This window comes from Drosophila melanogaster, chromosome 3R (genome assembly GCF_000001215.4).
Source record: "Drosophila melanogaster chromosome 3R".
Lineage (NCBI taxonomy): Eukaryota > Metazoa > Arthropoda > Insecta > Diptera > Drosophilidae > Drosophila > Drosophila melanogaster.
Genome location: NT_033777.3, coordinates 31196887 through 31216083, shown reverse-complemented (window position 1 = coordinate 31216083; position 19197 = coordinate 31196887). Strand labels below are relative to the sequence as shown.

The window sequence follows — 19197 nt, the reverse complement described above, 5'->3', positions numbered from 1 at the left end:
TCTAATTTTCGGTAGTTCAAATTTCGGCGCCCGAATGCAGCTCTGTTGTGCTAGGACCGTAGTCACCCTGTAATTGGCAGAACCTATCGACACAAGTAGCCCTGTAATAATTGTTAGTGATGTGAAATAATAGATCTGCTTATCGATAACAATTGCGCCGCACGTGCACAATTGTTTATTTTGATTTTTCACATTTCTTGTGATGGATTTCGCCAAGAAGATACTGGGAAAATACGGCTGGAAAGAGGGCGACGGATTGGGCAAGAACAACACCGGAATCGCAGTTCCCTTGAAGGCCGCCTTGAAGTTCGATAACGCGGGACTGGGAGTGGATCGCGCCCAGGAATTCAATGACCATTGGTGGGAGCGCTGCTTTAACGAGGCCGCCAGCAATGTGGACGTCCAGATTCAGCAGGACGGACAGGTGTCCACCTCCCGCAGAAAGGGCGAGGAAGCGGTGGAGATATCCACTAGAGGATTCTCCGCGCGCAAGCTGAAGAAAGCGAAGGAGCAGCACGCAAGCGATGGAAAGGCCACCTACGACAACTTCCTGCAGACTTCGCTGCTCACGCAGAGCGGTGGAGAGGTTGAGACCTCCGAACGCATCAGGGTGGAGGACATTGAGGTCACCAAGGTGGCGGTACTCACAGATGCGGAACTCTTCAAGGCCTGCGGAGGAAGGACTGCGCACAAAGGAGCACGGCATGGCCTAAAGCTGAGCGGAAAGATCGCCCGCCTGGAGCAGCAGGAGCGCGAGATGCTGGAGAAGCTTCAGCGCAAGCTGAAGACTACGCCTGAAACCGAGCATCGAGCAGTGGAGTCAGTTGATGACAGTGTGGAGCAGTGTGATACGAAGGCAAAGAAAAAGAAAAAATCCATAGCGGAGGAGTTTTCCGAGGCATGTGAGGTTTCCCAACTGGAAGAGCCCATAAAATCCAAGAAAAAGAAGAAAGACAAGGCTGAGAAGGCAGGAAAGGAATCCCCAGCACATCAAACTCCAGAAGATCCCGTCAAGATCAAGAGGAAAAAAAATAAGACACGGGAGCCGGGAGAGGAAGACGGTGTGGAAGTCGAAGAGCCAGTGAAGATAAAAAAGAAGAAGGACAAGAGAGCGGATAGGCAAGCAGGGCTTGGAGCAACTGAAGGACTGCCCCAGGATGTTGAAACTGATGAACAAGTAAAGTCAAAAAAGAAGCGAAAAACGGCGGACTCTTCGGAGGAATCGGAAACTAGCACAAAACTAAAAAAGAAACGAAAGAACAAGGAGAACGTGTAATAGTTATAGTCCACTTTAGAATAAACGATGTTAGAAAAATGTAATTTATGAAAATTGCTCATGGAATTCTAAAATTCTATACGGAGTATTCCACATTTCGAAAGTAAGGCTGTGTGCACACAAAATGTTATGTATTTATGGGTCTAAAAAATCTATACAGGATTGGGGGCTTTATAAAACTAGAGTTTGGTCACCTAAATATAGTCGGCAGTCCCGGGGATTACTTTCTGCCCTTGGCCTTAATGCGTCGCGATTTGCCAAGCCGCTTGTTGACCGAAGCACCTGCCTTTACGCCCCGCTGGCGCCTGGAGGACTTGTCGCCATCCAATCCCGCGGAGGAGGACTTTGTGTTCCTCTTGAGGCCCTTCTTCTTGCCGCCGAAGCCGAACTTCTTGTTGCGCTTCTTGCGATTCTCGGCTGACTGCTTCTGCTTGGACTCAAGCGCCTTGGCGTCCTCCAGGAAGTCCAGGTTTTTCAGCTTGCCCTTGCGGAACTTCTTCAGTTTGTCCAGCATGTCCTTCTTCTCGGCTTCGCGTTGGACCTTGGTCTGTTTGGCCAGCATCTTGCCCATCTTGCGCTGCTCGCGGATCTGCTTGATGCGCTCGGATTTCGCCTGTCCTTGCTGTTTGGCCATCAGGTTGGCGCGCACCTTCTGCATGTGCTCGTCGGACTTGGCCATTTCAGCGAAGTAGTCATCGGGTCGACGAGTCTTTATGCCCAGCTCGTGAAGGCGGGGAATGGCCTCCAGAACAGCACTTTGCGCCTGTCGGTGGAAGAGCATCTCCCTCTTGAAGTCATTCAGGACGGGATCCTCCTCGGGCCGAATGTAGGGCAGCTTGGCGTTGCCCTTGAAGAGATTGGCCCGCTTCTGCTCGTGCTTCTCCAGCTGTACAGCGAGTTCCGGCGCCAGTGGAGCTAGTGTGTTGATCATGTCCAGGCGTTCCAGCCAAGGCAGTTGCATCTTGATAGCCTCTGTCTTGGCCAGCAGTTTGGTCTATGTGGGCAGGATTGGATTAGTCGATTCAAAAGCGGGCATCCAGCTAGCTACTTACCACATCGTTCACTTTGTCTCTCTGGCCATTGAATTCCACATTTAGGCCTGGTTTCAAGTCGCCTCGCTCAAATGCCGCTTGCAGCTGCAGGAAAAGAGTGGAGATTTTGGTATACGGGGTGTTCATTTCTTCGGTTCCTCACTTACCTCGGCATCTGAGTTATCCCCTGAGTCGTAGCCCGAGGCACTGTCCTCCATTTCAAAGTCCGACATGTCTGAATTAACTAAATTAAATCTGATCCAAATAAAAGAAAACAATTTCAACACGTGCGGGGATAAGAATTATCGATTGTTGCTGGCCTAAGTCTATCGGCTATCGATGTTGCAGTGTGACCTTCACGCGGCTTACTGCTAAAATTATTGAGGTGCACTAAAAAGCGAAGTGCTGTGTGACCGTTTAACCAATTCTCGCTTCGCTTTTCAAATACTGCCGCTTTTTGTTTCTGTTTTGCGAATTTGCTCCAAAAATGTCGGCTTCTGCGAACTTGGCAAACGTTTACGCGGAGCTAATGCGGCGGTGTGGCGAGTCATACACGATCACCTATGGAGCGCCACCCACCTACTTGGTGAGCATGGTGGGGGCTGCGGAAGCTGGCAAGAAGATTGTGCTGGTCTTTAAGGAGGATCGCAATGGAGCAGTGGCGAGACTCCGGACCACGCCCACCAGGGCAGCCCCAAAAAAAGAGGGCTCTGCGGACTTGGATCTGACGGGAAGTCCTTTGAAGGACGACTGCCTGGTGGACGCCATAGCCGACTTGTCCATCGACCTGCAGCTGGATCACTCGAATCCCTGGAAGCTGGAGGAGGAATATCAACGCGGAATACCCGTGGACAAGGCTAGGTCCATCGTGTGCTCCGAGTTCCTGCAGCTGGCCGAGGGACTCGGATCCGTGTGGTTTTTGTGCGACGGCAGTGATCTCGGGCAGACTCAGTTGCTCCAGTACGAGTTCAACCCTACGCACTTCTCCAGGGGAATACTTAGCTACCAGGGTGTGCGCCCTGCTTACTTAGTAACCTCGCAAGCCCTGGTGCGCCATCATGGCAAGACACCGGATGAAACTCTCATTGAAAATAGCTACCAGGTCAATCCCCACATGAGACTACGCTGCTCCTGGACCTCTAGTGCTGCACTTCCGCTCCTGGTGAACCTGAACGACTGCGATGTGGCTTTGAATCACACTTTTCGCGTGGGCGACTGCGGTCCTTTGACGCAGGACTTTATGAATCAGCTGCGCATTCTGGTCTACATACGCGAGGACATCGTCTCCTACCACACGGATGTCAAGCAGGGCGTCTCTCGGGATCCCACCTATCGTTGTGGCAGTGGCATTGACATGGACGAGCTGCGCGAGTCCATTAATCAGACAATGACAGATGTCTCTGGCCTTATAGGTCGGTATAGCATCAGCAATGCGGAGTTTGACATCGAAGATGTGGTGCAGAGGGCCAAGGTTCGCCAGCTCACGGATCTAACCGATAAGCTTTGGGAGCTGCTCAAGTGCTGCCACTCCTACAAGGATCTCAAAATTGCCTTTAGTATGCTCTTCCAATGTGCTGCACGGTGTAACATAGTAGTAAGTATGCTAATGCATGCAAACCACCACATATTATTCATGTTCCTCACCCCATAGAACACGCCTACTAACAAAAATCGACTTGCCAAGATTATCACCGAGTTGGCCAACCGTCGTCTGGCCATGCCTTGTTTAAGTGGGGCCGAGCCTCTGGAACTGCTTTTGGAAATTGGCCTGGAGAAGTTGTACAAGGACTACGAGTTTATCTACACCGAGAGCAAGATGTGCAGCACCAATCTGTTGAAGGATGACTCCAGCGGAGCGTCGATGGACGATGGTTCTCCCCAGAATCTGCCCCAGCTTCGAAAATCCCTGCACAATGCGGTCAGGGGTGATCCGACCCCTGGAGCTGGAATGCGAAAGACGCTGCTGCATCATCACGGCGCTGTCAATTCGCGGAGTACAAAATATGCCGGTAGCGACGATGATGCTGGGTTCAAAAACAGCCATTTCGACGAGCACGAGAGTACGGAGAGAATCTCAAAGTTGTTTCAGATTCACTGCACCTTAGAGCATCTCCTGATGATGCACATCCACTTAAATCTGGCAAATGGTAAGAAGGACAAAAAGCAGATCCTGGGATTTTTAGCTATAACTCCGTTTTTGACCTACAGTTTACAACGATGTCTGTTCTGAATTGCTGAAGAAACCGCCTAAATTAGTAGAATCCATCGATGATCAGCTAAGTGATGTTATGGACATTCGCCTGTCTGCCCACTATGTGAGGGATCACTTGGATGGCAAGGATCCCTACTCCCGGCACATTACCATGCGTTCGCACAACAAGTTCCGCGAACTAAAGACCACCTTCTATTTCAATTCGGAAAACATTTGTCCGCCGAACTTGGCTCAGTGTTTCCAGTGTGATGGTAAGTTTGCTTTTTGACTTGTTTATTTTCTATAGCTATGGTAATATATTTGACTTCGCAGACAAGGAGATGGTCAAGGAGCGCACATATCATTCCTGGATATATCACAAGATTCGCTCACTTAAGTAAGGCTTGCTTAGTAATACAAAATTGTACATTCTTTAAATTTAAGCATGGCTAAGAATGGTTTAAAATGGCCTTTTTCACATTGTAATAATTTATTTAATGGATATCTAGCAAGAATGTCCCTTAGCTGCATAATGTTTTGAGACACATTTAAAATGTTGAATTTTTTCAAACACTGCTTGTTGTATTATTAAATTAAATGCCTTTTGGTTATAACTTTTCAAACTTTTTTTCTATCGAACCTTTTTGTTCGGAATTTTAATTGTTTGAGCTTGTTGAACACGCTCTTCGACGCGTTTTCGCAAACCTCCAAAAAAGTCAGCAGTGCACACCGAAATCATGTTAAACGAACTCGTACAAGTTTTAAGCCGACCCAGAGGCTATTGCAGCTGCATTGGGAATCTTGAAAACCTGGCCGAAATCCGCTTCCGCCCTGCTCGCACTTTTATCACAGTGTTTTTGCCGGCCATATTCTATACAAAGGTCAGCATGACCAGCATTTGGCCATTCCTCCAGTGAAGTAATGCTGCAAATGAGGCGAAAAGAGTGTGTGCCCAATGGTGACGGCGCCATCGAGCATTCCCGATATGTTACAATCCAATTAGCCGGATGCGCCAGTTGGCCAACTAGAGTACTTGGCCCGTCGCTGATTGATTTGCAGTTTGTCAGACGTGCGTGGAACGCGCAGCGGTTCGGTCGTGTTTTTTCCAGCCCTGTTTTTCCCCTGAAAAGCGAACGGAATTTCAAGCAAGGATTTCCACGCGAGTGTCCTGGCCAGGGAATATAGCCACTGGGAGCTGGAAATCAAATCAAATTTTTTGGACAGTTGACTAAAGAGTGAAGAGTGAACAGTGCCCGTGAAATCTTAATTAAGTTTGTTTAAATCGCCAAGTGTCGCGAGTGTCTAATTTAATTTACAGCAAAATGGTGTGTATTGGCCAACAAAATGGCCTGATATCCTGCTAAACTAAATCTAAATTGCTATTGAACTACAAAAGAGGACATTTGATAATCTATGCGAGTAGCCCTTGAAGTGCCTAAGTCTTGCGACTTAAAAAAAACCATGGACGGATTCAAATCCTGTGAAATGAAGACACCCCTTTGGTCTAGTCACCCCTGAACTTATCCTCGGAAACTTTTCCAGACACAACAGCTAATCCTTTTGCGAAGTCGTAGTGAAACTGCTAACAGGCTTGAGAAGCCATATTAAAAGTAAAAAGTTAAACGTCCTGCTGACGTTTTCATAATCTATTTAGCTGAGAAAAAACTGATCCTTTGCAATGCGGGCTAGAATTCAATTAAAGGATATTATTTAATGGATACTATTTTAAGATGATAAACCTATATCGTTCTATAGATATCTATGGATACTATAAAGCTGGTTGGAAAACTTTCTCTTGTGACTAAGTGCTAGTCTTCCTATAATTAGTCATCCCAGTACCCAGTACATTATCCATTCTATCCCTAGGGCCTCGAATTTTTCTTTAAGTTCGGCTATGCCTTCCTGACTATAACGCTCATGATCATGATCTGGATGTCGCTGGCTCGCGCCTCCATGTTCGATCGCGAGATGGAGGAGACGCATTACCCGCCCTGCACCTACAACGTGATGTGCACCTGCTCCAAGTCCTCCACGGATCTGGGGATAGTGCACTGCAAGAATGTTCCGTTTCCGGCACTGCCGCGCATGGTGAACCAGTCAAAGGTGAGTCGTAAGATTAGCTATCTCCATAAATCAACACTTTTAGTTCTGGTCATACCCATTTAATTACCCATAACCACCACCACATTAATTTATTAACTCCGATAACTGGAATGTATTCTGGTTTAGGTTTTCATGCTGCACATGGAGAACACAGGTCTGCGGGAGATTGAGCCCTACTTCCTGCAGTCCACGGGCATGTACCGCCTAAAGATCTCTGGGAACCATCTCACCGAGATCCCAGATGATGCCTTCACCGGCCTGGAGCGATCGCTGTGGGAGCTGATTCTGCCGCAGAACGACCTGGTGGAGATCCCGTCCAAGTCCCTGAGGCACCTGCAGAAGCTGCGTCATCTGGACCTGGGCTACAACCACATAACGCACATTCAGCACGACTCGTTCCGCGGCCTGGAGGACTCGCTGCAGACGCTGATCCTGCGCGAGAACTGCATATCGCAGCTGATGTCGCACAGCTTCTCCGGGCTCCTCATTCTTGAGACCCTCGACCTGAGTGGGAACAACCTGTTCGAGATCGATCCGAATGTGTTCGTCGATGGAATGCCGAGGCTGACCCGTCTGTTGCTCACGGACAATATCCTCTCGGAGATTCCGTACGACGCCCTGGGTCCGCTAAAGAGCCTTCGCACCCTAGATATCTCCCACAATGTGATCTGGTCGCTCAGTGGCAACGAAACCTACGAGATCAAGGCCAGCACCAAGCTGAATCTGGACAATCTACACCTGGAGTACAATCACATCGAGGTCCTGCCTCCCAATTCATTCAAGTACTTCGATACCGTCAACCGCACCTTCTTCGATGGCAATCCCATTCACACTCTGAGGGTAGGTTAACTAACCCTTGTGAAACTTAACTGGACGAAAATCCCTCCCAGAAATTTGATTTATAAATAACATATTTGGAACTTACGGTTCGCTTTCAGGAAGATGCATTTAAGCCCGCTCGAATCAGGGAGATCTACATGCGCTACTGCGGCCTGACCAACATTTCGCCTGTGGCCTTTGACAGCCTGGTGAACAGCCTCCAGATCCTGGATTTGTCTGGCAACAATCTCACCAAGCTGCATCATAAGCTCTTCAACAATTTCGATGTCTTGAGGTGAGTCGAGCACCTGCACTCCGATTCACTCACGTTCTGCCCCCATTCCATTTGCACATGTGCATATTGGGGGGAACTAATCGGATTGCCGGCAGCCTCTAAGGCTTCTCAAGTTCCTAAGTTCGTGTGTGCGACAAGTGGGTGACCCTATTTAAAAGAATTCGAGGAAGAGGGAAAAGCCGCGCAATCAGGCAATCTTGCAAAAATACGCGGCACTGAGAAAAAGCTTGATTTGCATAGCTATTATTGAATTTTATAATGGTAAATTATAATTCTATACATTTATTTCTTAATAATAGGGTCATCAGCATGCGGGACAATAAGATCAAGATCCAGAAGCCCACGGAGACCTTCAATGCGGTGCACTACACCCTCCTGAAATTGGACCTGAGTGGAGACCGCAACGACCCCACCAATCTGCAGACCCTGCGCAAGTAAGTGAACCCAGTGCACCGAGAAACATCCTGCTCCCCACACACCCTTCACCCCAGAACCACTCTTGTATTTATTTACAAAAAGTATGACCAGAATGCGGAACATGAGATCACTGTCGATCTCGCGCCTGGGATCCTCCTCCGTGGGACCCGAGGACTTCAAGGACTTCGGCGTGGAGCTGGAGGATCTGCAGATCACCAGGGCCAGTCTCTCCGGGATTCAATCGCACGCCTTCAAGCACGTTAGGGGTCTGAAAAGGCTGGACTTTAGCGAGAACGGAATATCAAGCATAGAGAACGATGCCTTCCATGAGGTTATTCAGGATTTTCTTAATATAATTGGGCTCACTTAATAAAAAAATCTATTTTTTAGATTGGTCACTCGCTCATCTCTCTGAAGATGTCGCACGGCTATTCTGGCAGTGCCCTGCCAGCTGAACCCCTAAGGCATCTGACCTCCCTCCAAGAGCTGGACTTTAGCAACAATCACATCAGCAGCATGAGCGACACCAGTTTCCATTTCCTGAAGAACTTGCGGCTCCTAGAGCTTCATGACAACAGGATCGAGCAGGTTTTAAAGGGCACCTTCCAGGGCGACATTCACTCAAAGCTGGAGGAGATCTCGCTTCGCTTCAACCACCTGACCTCCATATCCCAGCATACCTTCTTCGATCTGGAAGCCTTGAGGAAACTGCATCTGGATGACAATAAGATTGACAAGATCGAGCGAAGAGCCTTTATGAACCTGGATGAGCTGGAGTATCTAAGCTTGAGGGGCAACAAGATAAACAACCTGGCCGACGAGTCCTTCCAGAACCTACCGAAACTGGAGATCCTGGACATGGCCTTCAATCAGCTACCCAACTTCAACTTTGACTACTTCGACCAAGTGGGTACCCTTTCGAATCTTAATGTGAACGTGAGCCACAATCAAATCAGGCAGTTGATGTACAATTCCTCGTGGAGTGGACGAAATGAACATGGTAGGGTCTTCTTTACTAGCAAATCTCCAGTTTGTTAATAGCTTCACTATACAGGTGGCATGTACCACTCGAATATTAAGATATTGGATCTTTCCCACAACAATATATCTATTATCCATCCTGGATACTTCCGGCCTGCTGAAATTTCGCTGACACACCTACATCTGGGCTACAATTCGCTGATGGTAAAACAAATTGTATGACTTTGTTACCAGCCTTTTATACCCTTTGACCCTTTAGAACACGACTCGTGATGTCTTCGGCAACATGCCCCACTTGCAATGGCTGGACCTCAGCTACAACTGGATCCACGAACTGGACTTTGATGCCTTCAAGAACACCAAACAGCTCCAGCTGGTCTTCTTTGGCCACAATTACCTCAGTGACATTCCCCAGGATATATTCAAACCTGTCCAAGGCCTGCGCATCGTTGACTTCTCGCATAATCACCTGAGGGGCCTGCCCGACAATCTCTTCTACAACGGAGGCATGGAAAAGTGAGTAAATAACTATATAGTCAATGTATGGACATAATGTATTCGTGACTCTTAAAGATTGGATGTGTCGCACAACATGATGTTGAAGATCCCCTCCTCATCGCTGTCCAGTTTGGCTGCGCTGACGCTTTGTGAACTGCACCTGTCCAACAACTTTATCTCTACCATTCACAGCATGGATTTGTCCAACAAGTTTAGAGTAAGTGAATTGGTAAAACCGTTTAAAATTATAAGACACAATCTTAATTGTGACTATAGTCCCTGCGCTACCTGGACATCTCATACAACTATCTGCTGCGAATTGATGATGCAGTGTTCGCCACCATGCCAAAACTGGCCGTTCTGGACCTCTCCCACAATCGGGATCTGAAGGTGATGGATAAGTCGTTTATGGGCTTGGAGAACTCGCTGATCAAACTGGGCCTGGAGAACATTTCTCTGAGCACGGTGCCCGAGATTCGACTGAAGTATCTGCGGGAGTTCCGCCTGGGTTACAATGAGCTGCCCTCGATTCCGCAGGAACTAGCCCACAATATGAGTAATCTGCGCATGCTTGATCTCTCCAACAACGACTTGACCAATGTGCCACTGATGACCCAAGCTCTGCCCCACTTGAGGTGCGTTAATCCAACTTGGTAAATGGTCTATCTAATCAGTATTTGCAATTTACAACAGACGTCTGATGCTTTCTGGCAATCCCATAACCTCGCTGAACAACAACAGTTTTGATGGCGTGAACGAGGATCTTGAGATGCTGGATATATCGAATTTCCGGCTGCACTACTTCGAGTATGGCTGTTTGGACTCGTTGCCTCACTTGCGATCGCTTAAGCTCACTGCCTATTCCCACCTGGAGCACTTTAATATTCCACATCTGTTGCGCCACCATTACAATATCCGCCAGTTGTGGATCGAGGCCCCACAGCCCTTCACTCGCATTGTTAAGAAGGGATCTGGACCCACCCAGGAGATGCAGACCCTTCAGCTGGGCAATCCCACCGACTTGCAGCGCGAAATGGAGGGCCATCTGCCCTCCAAGCTGACCAACATCACCTTCAGTGGTCCCCAGTTCACCAACCTGAATGAACGCATTCTAAGAGTGAGTAATTCTTCCAACTCGATGTCTATATAAGCTAAAAATTATATATTTAATTTGATCCAGGGCATGCGTTCTCCATACCTCTACATGCAATTATTCAATACCTCGCTGCAAGCCTTGCCTCCGAACTTTTTTAAGTACATGGGCCGAGTTCGGAACATTTCGCTGGACATTCGCTACCACAACAGGAACCTGAAGAAGATTCCCAATCCAAACACTGGAGCTGTTCCCTATCTGCCGAATAGTGTGTTCCTCACGGACTTGAAGATGTCTCACACCGATCTCAACTGCGATTGCGACCTAGGGTAACGCCTGGTTTTCTTATTGTACGATATTGAATTGCAAATTATAATTTGTTTGTATAGGTGGGTGGAGTTTTGGCAGCGCAAGAGGCGCCAGTACATCTGCTCCTCCCAAACCTGGACCGATACCGTCTTCCGCACCTTCATGAACTCACCTTGCCAAGTGTACGGACGTCACAACTGCGACGAACACGACGATGACCTGAGGGAGACGCGCTGTGAGAACAAAGGAGGGCAACAGCTGATGGAGGTGGGTATCCGATGGAATATTGCCAAGGCATATGTCGCTAATCGCTAATCGCTATCCCTCGATAGGCCCTCAAATTCGATCTGGAGTGCGGGTGGGACAATGCAAATTGCCGGGAGGCCGCCTTTGTGGTGGTGATGGTGTGCGTGGCCATGGTCTTCTGGATGTGACTTCTGCACTTTACATATAAGACGTCCACCGACTTTTATACCATTCTTGAGCAAGTCTACGGCAGACAGGTCATATGAGTCCTGCCGTCTAGAGTTTAAGCGTGATGATGAGACTTTGGCCACTTTGATACCTTTTGCAGTTAGTTGATTCTCTTCCGACAACCTTCTCTCACCGATCCGCTGGTCCTTGGTAACGCCTTATATGTAGTACTCCTCACAATTCACCACCGAAGCACTCCATTCTTCGCCTCGCCTCACTGTCTATCTCCATGTATGTATATTCTCGTAGGCCTTAACTAATCCAGCTAATCCAGCTATCTAGTAAACCGCCTGACCTGACCCACGAATACTTTCTGTACTTCTTCTATAAGTTAGGTCACTGCGCTGCTTAAACAATTCAAAATGAAAGTCTGTAAAATGTTTCATAAACATATAATAAATATTTACGGTAGGTTACATTTTCGGGGCATTATGATTTTTATTGGTCTGCGAGTGGAATCACTTGCTACAATTTTCGTTCACAATTGCCGGACCAGGTTGGTCCCAGAAACAAACAATTAAAAACTTTTCGCTTAAAGTTTCCCCTCTTCGGACGGCTTTTCCGTACGATAAATTTTGTGCGGAGCGGGAAGCATTTTCCCACTTCGGTTCGTTTTAGTTTCTTTTTTATGGTACTTTAAGGGCGTTTGTAAAGAACTTTGTTGAAAATGTTTGCATGCAATACTTAAATCTTGACTGTTATCAGTGCTCGTAAATTTAAAAATATTTCTTTCACTTCGTACACCGAGTAATAACAAAATAAATAAAAAGAGATATTTTAAATCCACTAAAAACTCATCCAAACATTTTGTAAGTGATGAAATTTGAGGGTATTCCCACGATCAACCGTTTCAAAAGTCTTGTTTTCTGCTTTTACACAAACATTTTTGGCAGTTTAATTGAGCTAAAGTACTTTGTGATATATGCACCGGCTGAGGAGGCGGGTTCGCCCTAAAGTTCGAATGGGGCAGCAACAATCTCATCGACTTCCCGTTTATGCACTTTTCCGATTCCGGTGGCGGGGGTGGGTGCCTCGCAGCGACCGCAGTAGTGGAGCTGTGGAAAGCGGGGAAAATCGGTTGGTAGTGAAAAGTGTCTAGAGCTTTTTCTGAGGCCGCCGGTGGCAGGCCGACTTTTTACCTGTTGGCCAATTAAATTTTCAAAACGTGGCCGCACAAACGTCCAGGCGCCCATGTTGCGATGCTCCTCCTGGCTCCAAACAAAAGCTGCACGCAGAGAAAATATATATAGTGGTACAATATATATATCAAGAAAGATATTAGTTATATTTTTTCGTGTATAAAAACGATAGCAAATACAGATCCGGTCAACTTTGTGGCCTAAGTTTACGATGGACTCACATTGCACGTTGCCGTACTGGGCCAGCTGGGCCTGCAGCTCCTGGATGGGGAAAGGACACAGGGACTCCAGGCGCAGAATGGCCGTGTCGTAGGCCTGCCGCTTCTCCCGCTCCTCGGCGAGAGTGTAGTAGTGCTTTCCACTGCACAGGATGACCTTGCGCACCTGCTCAGGCTTCGCTATGGTGTCTCCTATCGTTGGGGGTGGGTAATAACAGGGGAAAGTAAAGAAGAAAATGTGGATTAATATCGTAGTATAATAACCCTGAATTTACGTAAACATCTTTTTACAATTCATAGGAGCAGGACAGCATATAAAAAGATATATGTGGCATTAAAAGTCAATTATGTGCTTTGCAAATCTGAAAAGTTTATATTGCTAGTTTGCCTTTATGTATGTGGCCAATAACTATTTTGGCCAACGAGGTGTATTTTTAATAGATTTAACTATAGTAGTTTTCTACATATTTGCCTAGGGACAGAGACATAGTACCCTAGTCATGCCATGACCCCACTCGCTATCCCTCGAGTCCGTGAAGATAAACAGAAGCCATTACTCACCCAGGACATTGTGGAAGAGCGTGCCCGGCTGGAAGTCCTCGTGCGTGGATGTGGCCGCAGGAAGACGGAGCAACGTTTTGGGGGCCACCACCACGAGGGGCTTGCGGAAGTTCCTTGCCAGTTGGCGACGCAGCACATGATAGTATTGGGCGGGCGTGGTGGGGTTCACGATGTGCACGTTGACGGAATCGCCATCGGCGGATGTTTCCTTGGAGTCGCAGAGCTGCAGGAAGCGCTCGATGCGACAGGAACTGTGCTCCGATGCAGCGCCGTCGTATCCGTGGGGCAGTAGCATCACAAGGGCGTTGGACTCCATCCACTTGGCTAGTTAAGAAATTCTTTAAAATCAGTACGGAGAAAAGATGCTATTTCCATCTCACTTTCTCCCGAGACGATGAAGGTGTCGATTATAATTTGTGCTCCATTGGCAAAGTCACCAAACTGCGCTTCCCAGATAATCAGGTTGTTGGGATTGTCAATGGCCATGCCGTACTCGAATCCCAGCACCGCCTCCTCCGACAGAATACTGTGAGCCAGCTCCAGTTTTCCACCGTTTCCGCCCTCCATGCTGTTCAAGGGAATGAACATCTCGTTGGTCTGCTGATCCACCAGCATGGCGTGGCGATGGGAGAAGGTTCCCCGACCCACGTCCTCACCACTGATCCTCACATTGTGTCCCTGGTACATCAGGCTCCCAATAGCCAGGGCTTCGGCTGTGGACCAATCGATCTTGACTCCGTTTTCCAGTTTCTTCAGCCGAGCATTGACATGCGTTTTCAGCAGGTGGGGATGGATGTTCTGTTACCCAGGAAAAAACCTTTAGAATATATATATATACACATATCTGAGCTAACTTACAAAGTCTTCGGGGAAAGTCACACTCTGCTGACCAATGTAATGAAGTAGTGAGTAATCCAAGCCAGTGTCCCAATAGGTTAGCTCCTTGGAGGGAGCCAACTGAAAGTTCGTCCACTGCTTCTCGAAGTAGGAAGGTGGTGGCTGGTATGCAGGAGCCAAGGCTAGCTCCTCGCCTAGATATTTCATGTACTCATCCCTCATCTCCTTGGCCTTCGATTCTGATAGAACCTGCTCCTTGGCCAACTGCTGGGCATACAAGTCCGGAACCGATTCCCGCTGGTGAACAATCTTGTAGACCAAGGGATTGGTGAAGGTGGGGTCATCCAGCTCGTTGTGACCCCACCTTCTGAAGCAGTTCAGATCAATAAAGATGTCTTTGCGGAATTCCCTCTGGTACCTAAAGGCCAAGCTTGTGACCCTGGCCAAAGCCTCGGGATCATCGCCGTTGACATGGAACACAGGAGCCTGAATAGACTTGGCCAAGTCTGAGGTGTAGGCAGTGGATCGTCCTCGATCTCCGGGCGTGGTGAATCCCACCTGGTTGTTGACAATCAGGTGCAGACTTCCGCCCACCTCGAAGTGAGGCACATAGGCCATGTTGAGGCACTCCTGGTTGATTCCCTGGCCGGCGAACGCAGCATCACCATGAAGGATTACGTTGAGCACGTGCTCTCCAAAGGGCTGACTGCCATCCCCGAAGGCACCCTCTCCTCTGGCTTGCTGTTTCGATCGCGTTTTTCCCATGGCCACAGGATTGGCCGCCTAGAAGTGGGATAAAGGAGGAACACGATGCTTAAATTAGAAATCAAATTTCAAAGTTTGACGTGTGTCGGCTTACCTCCAGATGGGAGGGATTCCGCACCATGCTGAAGCTCAGCTTCTTGCCCAGTATTTTCAGCTGCTCGGAAACATCTGTGTGCGATTCGGTTCAGGTTTTATTAAATTAAGCATACGCCGTGTGTGCTTAGGCCAGCAAGGCTAAGACTGCTTGGCGCACACGAAAAGGATGGGATGAAGGGATTTTAGTTCAAATGAAGACTATGAAATACCCAGGATATTAAAATCCATACCTAGTACTAAATACTTTGGGATAAATAATTGACTATAAATAAGTTATATGTTACATTTTTTCTCCTGTTTCTATTTTACGGTCAATTCAACTTCAGATCCTTCTTGTCCGTGTAATAAACGAATATACCAGAATACCCTACTATACCTGTAAGCCCACCGAACGCCCCGGCAAAGTTTCACTTACGGAAATGACTTATGACGTCGGACATGGCCTCGATGTCTTCGGAAAACTCGGATGCGCCGCTGAGTTTGCGGAAAACTTTCGCCGGCCGCATGTTGAGGAGCGCCGCCTGCAGCGGAGTCCTTCCTCGATGGGGCATCGCCAGGACCACGTGCTCGATGTTCGCTGTCATTCCATTGTATAATTTTTTTTTATCGTTGTCGTCGTTTCCGTTGTTTTTCGGGGTAGCATGCGAGAGGGAAAAGTTTTGAGAAAGCAGATTAGGGTTAAGTAAGCGTGCGATGATATGTGAGCATGCCTGTGGGAAGGAAGTTTGGAATGCTGGCTAGAGTTCAGGTGGGCTAGCTCAAATTCCGAGGAGCAGATTCACCATCTCTGCGGACTGTCACGAGACAAAGTTCGGCGTCTTGAAATGGGTGCGCGATTCCGCGTTTTGCTAATCGCGTTTAAGGAGCGGTCCACACGCACGAGACCGTATAAATCATGTCATAAATATGGGATGAAACTTTGAAATTTGGAATAAAATGGACTTAATCGTAGAAGTTTATGAATGTTGCTTTGCCAAATCGATGTTCAACGGAGTGATGCATCCAAATAACTTCATGATGGCATTGCGTGGGAAACTCACCTTGGACACTGTCACGGAGCAGTTGCCAGAAGAAGGCTAGCATGGACTCGGCTCCTTCGCCTCCGTATCGCTTGACTGTGGGAAACTTGAGTGCCATGAAATTGTCCCAGGCCTGCGACTTAATTAACAGCTCGGCGATTTCGCAGCGCTCGCTTTTTCCCAGCTGCTGCTGGTCCAGCGTCTCAAAGTTCCGGGCCAGCCACTCACGCTCCTCGATGTCCTGCGAAAATGAGGCAGCGGGATCAGCACGCAATGTTTATGGGATGCGGTGGAATGGGATGAGATGCGATAGGACGGGACACCTACCTCGACGTAGGAGAACTCGGCGCTGGTTGAGCGGCCGCAGTAAATGTCCTTGAGCAGCTGCTCCAGCTGGGCGACGTTGTGGGCCACCTGCGGACCACTTAAAAGGCCATCGGTGCGCACCGGCTCCTGTGTCTGCAGTCCATAAAATGCGGGACTTAATTCCTGCAGCTCCTGCTGGCTGTGTCCAGTAGCCACGAAAATTCACAAGACAAATACACGCAGCCGGGGCGATATTACAAAGCAGCCAGAAAGGGAGAATAAAATATGACATTTGCCAGGACGATTTCGGGAGGGGTATGGGAAAATGGGAGCTGGGAGCTGGGTACTGGGTGCTGGAGCCTCCTACCTCGTCCTGATGCTGATGGGATTTACGGCTGCCAATTTGTGCCCATGCTGGCGAAAGGCCTCCACAAAGCGATAGACGTTGGCCTGCGAGTTCCTTGAGGCCCGCACATCCTCGGCCACTGAAACACACGCGTAAACAATATAAATTTCGCCCCACGTTATAAATTATTTAAAAAAGGATTCACGTGCACATCGCCCCGTTGCCACGTTGTTCGGCCTTTTGAATTTATTGGCCTTTTACTTTTATGATATTTATTCTTTGCTTTTTACGCTTTGCTTCACTTTGATGGACTAGCTGCCAGGTATGTGCACTTTTGAATCGTATTTACCCGGCAAATATTTGGCATTCGATATGAATTCGAGTGGAAAATGTCGAAAGGAGTTGGCTAAAGATTTAAATGGGGCTTATTGAGATTGCGTGCAGAACATATATTCTTATCATATACATATATCGTTAGTTATTCCAGTTAGCAGATTTACATCGAATTTAAAACTATAGAGTGTACCACGACGTTTGTGCTTCCCGATGGCAAGCAATTCGTGCTACATATGAGAAATTACGATTGTTGTTTTTATTGCCTTTGTTGGGATATTTTATTCCCTGGTTGAGCCATTGACAACTCGTTGGCTGCTTAGGTGTTTACGTGTTAAAGTGTTATCCTGCTTACAGGATTTATATGCGATGACGCATATCACTCGATTACAGTACCCTGAAAATTCGAAATCCGTGGGACAGCTGGCATTTGCCAGTTAGACCGACCCCAAGTCGTCCTCAGAAATTTATGCAATTTCTCGACGGCATTTCGGCCATAAATCAATTTAATGTTAAAGAGTAGGTCGCTTGGACAGGAGCACAGGGTGTATGATGAATTGTATTTGCGGTGACAACATTTCAGCTTGAGCGTGTAAATATTATTGGAGCACAGCGGCGCGTCCTTTGCCAAGGATAATGATTGCCCTGACAGAAATGCAGCCAAAGGACGAACGGCAAACAAGGCGAATTATACCGATACTACACTGAGGCAAAACTAACGCTTAAAGTCAGTTTTAGTACGCTTTACCATAATTCAAAATACTGGTCAATTGGGTTTGCTTTAGAATATCTAACATACTTTTCCAAAGCCTGAGTAAATCCTAGACTTGATTTTCTCTATGTGCATCATCCTAGGCGCCTGATGTCACATGGTCAAGCGTTGAAGGCTTTCCTCTGGTGCCCAGTCAAAGGCTCCTGGCAGACTATCCAACTACCAACTACCAACTGGTGACTGGTGTCTGTTGGCCATGGTGTCGATAAGCCCCAATTGTGTACGCAACGGATGCAGGACAAGCACAAAGAAGCTCCCGTTTTGGGGTCCTTTGTTTGCCGGGCTTTGATATTTAGCCGGGTCCTTTTTGGACTCCCTGCCGTGCGTTTTGGGAAAAGATATAGTATCTCTGCACTGGACATCCGCCTCTCTTCACTTAATTAGTGCACTGCACGGGGGGTCTGCCACAATCTCCTCATTCTAATTATAAATTCGGGGTACTGGGTGTAGCGCCATATATTTCGGGTTTATCAGATTTCAGAGTGAAAACATGTGATAAGCTGAGAACGTGGAGATTAGCTTGGGTAGGTAACAGGAAAGACGGTAACATTAAAACCATAAAAAATATTCCACCAGTCAACAGGAGCTGTTCTTTCTCGATAGTATGAGAGGCATAAACAATGAACTTCAATTTAAAAAATATTTTGCGAAATTAAGTTAAACCTGAAGTTAGTGAAAATAATCCTAGGTATCCATACGTATTCCCGTATATACCCTCCGATTACAGGGTATACAAATGATATATCTTCTTTAAACTGGTTTTCGAATTCACCCACAGCAATTTGCACTTGATCTCTTGTTCAGGCTGTTGTTTTATTGCAGTTTCTGCGGGGATTGTTGTGGGTCAGCTGCTTGAATTCCGCTGATAAATAGCCGGCTGGAAAATCCGACACGAACGCACACACACGCACACAATGTCACTTCGTCGGTTTTTCTTTTTGCTTGGGTAGATTTCCACTGCCCATTCATATGAATGTTTGATCCCGAAAGACTCTTATCGATGCGATGGTTATCTCGACGGATGAGGTTTTTATTGAAGTCTTGGCAACACACTTGTTTACAACCGTACCTTGAAATTCACGCTGGGCAATCGGCTTATAGCCCCAAACGCCCTTTTCGCTGTGATAGCACCGCGATTGTGGGCGTGGCAGTTTTGCGATTCCCGCCTCCGAAAGCGCCAGATAACGCAGCATGCTGATGGATTAAAAACGAGGCGTGTATGCCGGATCACCTGATAAGTTCGCAGCGAAATCGCGGTCTCTTCTCGCCGCCGTTCGACCCAGAACTAAGGGCAATTCACTTTTGTTTGAAGCCGGGA

At 47.6% G+C, this 19197-nt stretch overlaps 5 protein-coding genes across 9 annotated transcripts; 3 read left to right on the top strand and 2 right to left on the bottom strand.

The window, feature by feature from the left end:
• Positions 1-141: 141 nt before the first annotated feature.
• On the top strand, positions 142-1308 carry CG15561 (uncharacterized protein). The gene has a single exon (NM_143594.3). It carries the CDS (start codon positions 203-205, stop codon positions 1274-1276), a length of 1074 nt encoding a protein of 357 aa, NP_651851.1. The 5' UTR covers positions 142-202; the 3' UTR covers positions 1277-1308.
• Positions 1300-2626, bottom strand: CG1542 (uncharacterized protein). The gene is made up of 3 exons (NM_143593.4): positions 2475-2626; positions 2329-2412; positions 1300-2270 (listed from the first exon to the last, which is right to left on the bottom strand). Exons 1-3 carry the CDS (start codon positions 2538-2540, stop codon positions 1497-1499), a joined length of 924 nt encoding a protein of 307 aa, NP_651850.1. The 5' UTR covers positions 2541-2626; the 3' UTR covers positions 1300-1496.
• An 81-nt stretch (positions 2627-2707) lies between these two features.
• Zwilch lies at positions 2708-5118 on the top strand. Its single transcript, NM_170542.2, has 4 exons — positions 2708-3901; positions 3959-4454; positions 4516-4770; positions 4832-5118. The coding sequence occupies exons 1-4, from the start codon at positions 2795-2797 to the stop codon at positions 4897-4899; spliced, it is 1926 nt and encodes a 641-aa protein (NP_733421.1). The 5' UTR covers positions 2708-2794; the 3' UTR covers positions 4900-5118.
• A 235-nt stretch (positions 5119-5353) lies between these two features.
• chp (chaoptin) lies at positions 5354-11904 on the top strand. 5 transcript variants are annotated; one of them, NM_001276206.1, is made up of 15 exons: positions 5354-5823; positions 6365-6601; positions 6728-7441; positions 7540-7715; positions 8015-8149; positions 8244-8463; positions 8523-9132; positions 9187-9317; positions 9373-9629; positions 9687-9828; positions 9888-10246; positions 10305-10728; positions 10792-11033; positions 11094-11280; positions 11346-11904. In NM_001276206.1, exons 1-15 carry the CDS (start codon positions 5821-5823, stop codon positions 11445-11447), a joined length of 3939 nt encoding a protein of 1312 aa, NP_001263135.1. In that variant the 5' UTR covers positions 5354-5820; the 3' UTR covers positions 11448-11904. The 5 variants fall into 4 exon arrangements, with proteins under 5 accessions (NP_001263136.1, NP_001263134.1, NP_001263135.1 ...); NM_001276207.1 differs by having other exon boundaries at positions 6386-6601; NM_001276205.1 differs by having other exon boundaries at positions 6386-6601; positions 8235-8463.
• Positions 11905-12361: 457 nt separating this feature from the next.
• Positions 12362-19168, bottom strand: CG1544 (uncharacterized protein). Its single transcript, NM_143592.2, has 12 exons — positions 18949-19168; positions 16796-16913; positions 16450-16627; positions 16144-16363; positions 15519-15680; positions 15102-15175; positions 14264-15025; positions 13786-14203; positions 13406-13729; positions 12848-13036; positions 12627-12712; positions 12362-12542 (listed from the first exon to the last, which is right to left on the bottom strand). The coding sequence occupies exons 1-12, from the start codon at positions 19070-19072 to the stop codon at positions 12438-12440; spliced, it is 2760 nt and encodes a 919-aa protein (NP_651849.1). The 5' UTR covers positions 19073-19168; the 3' UTR covers positions 12362-12437.
• Between the last annotated feature and the right edge of the window lie 29 nt (positions 19169-19197).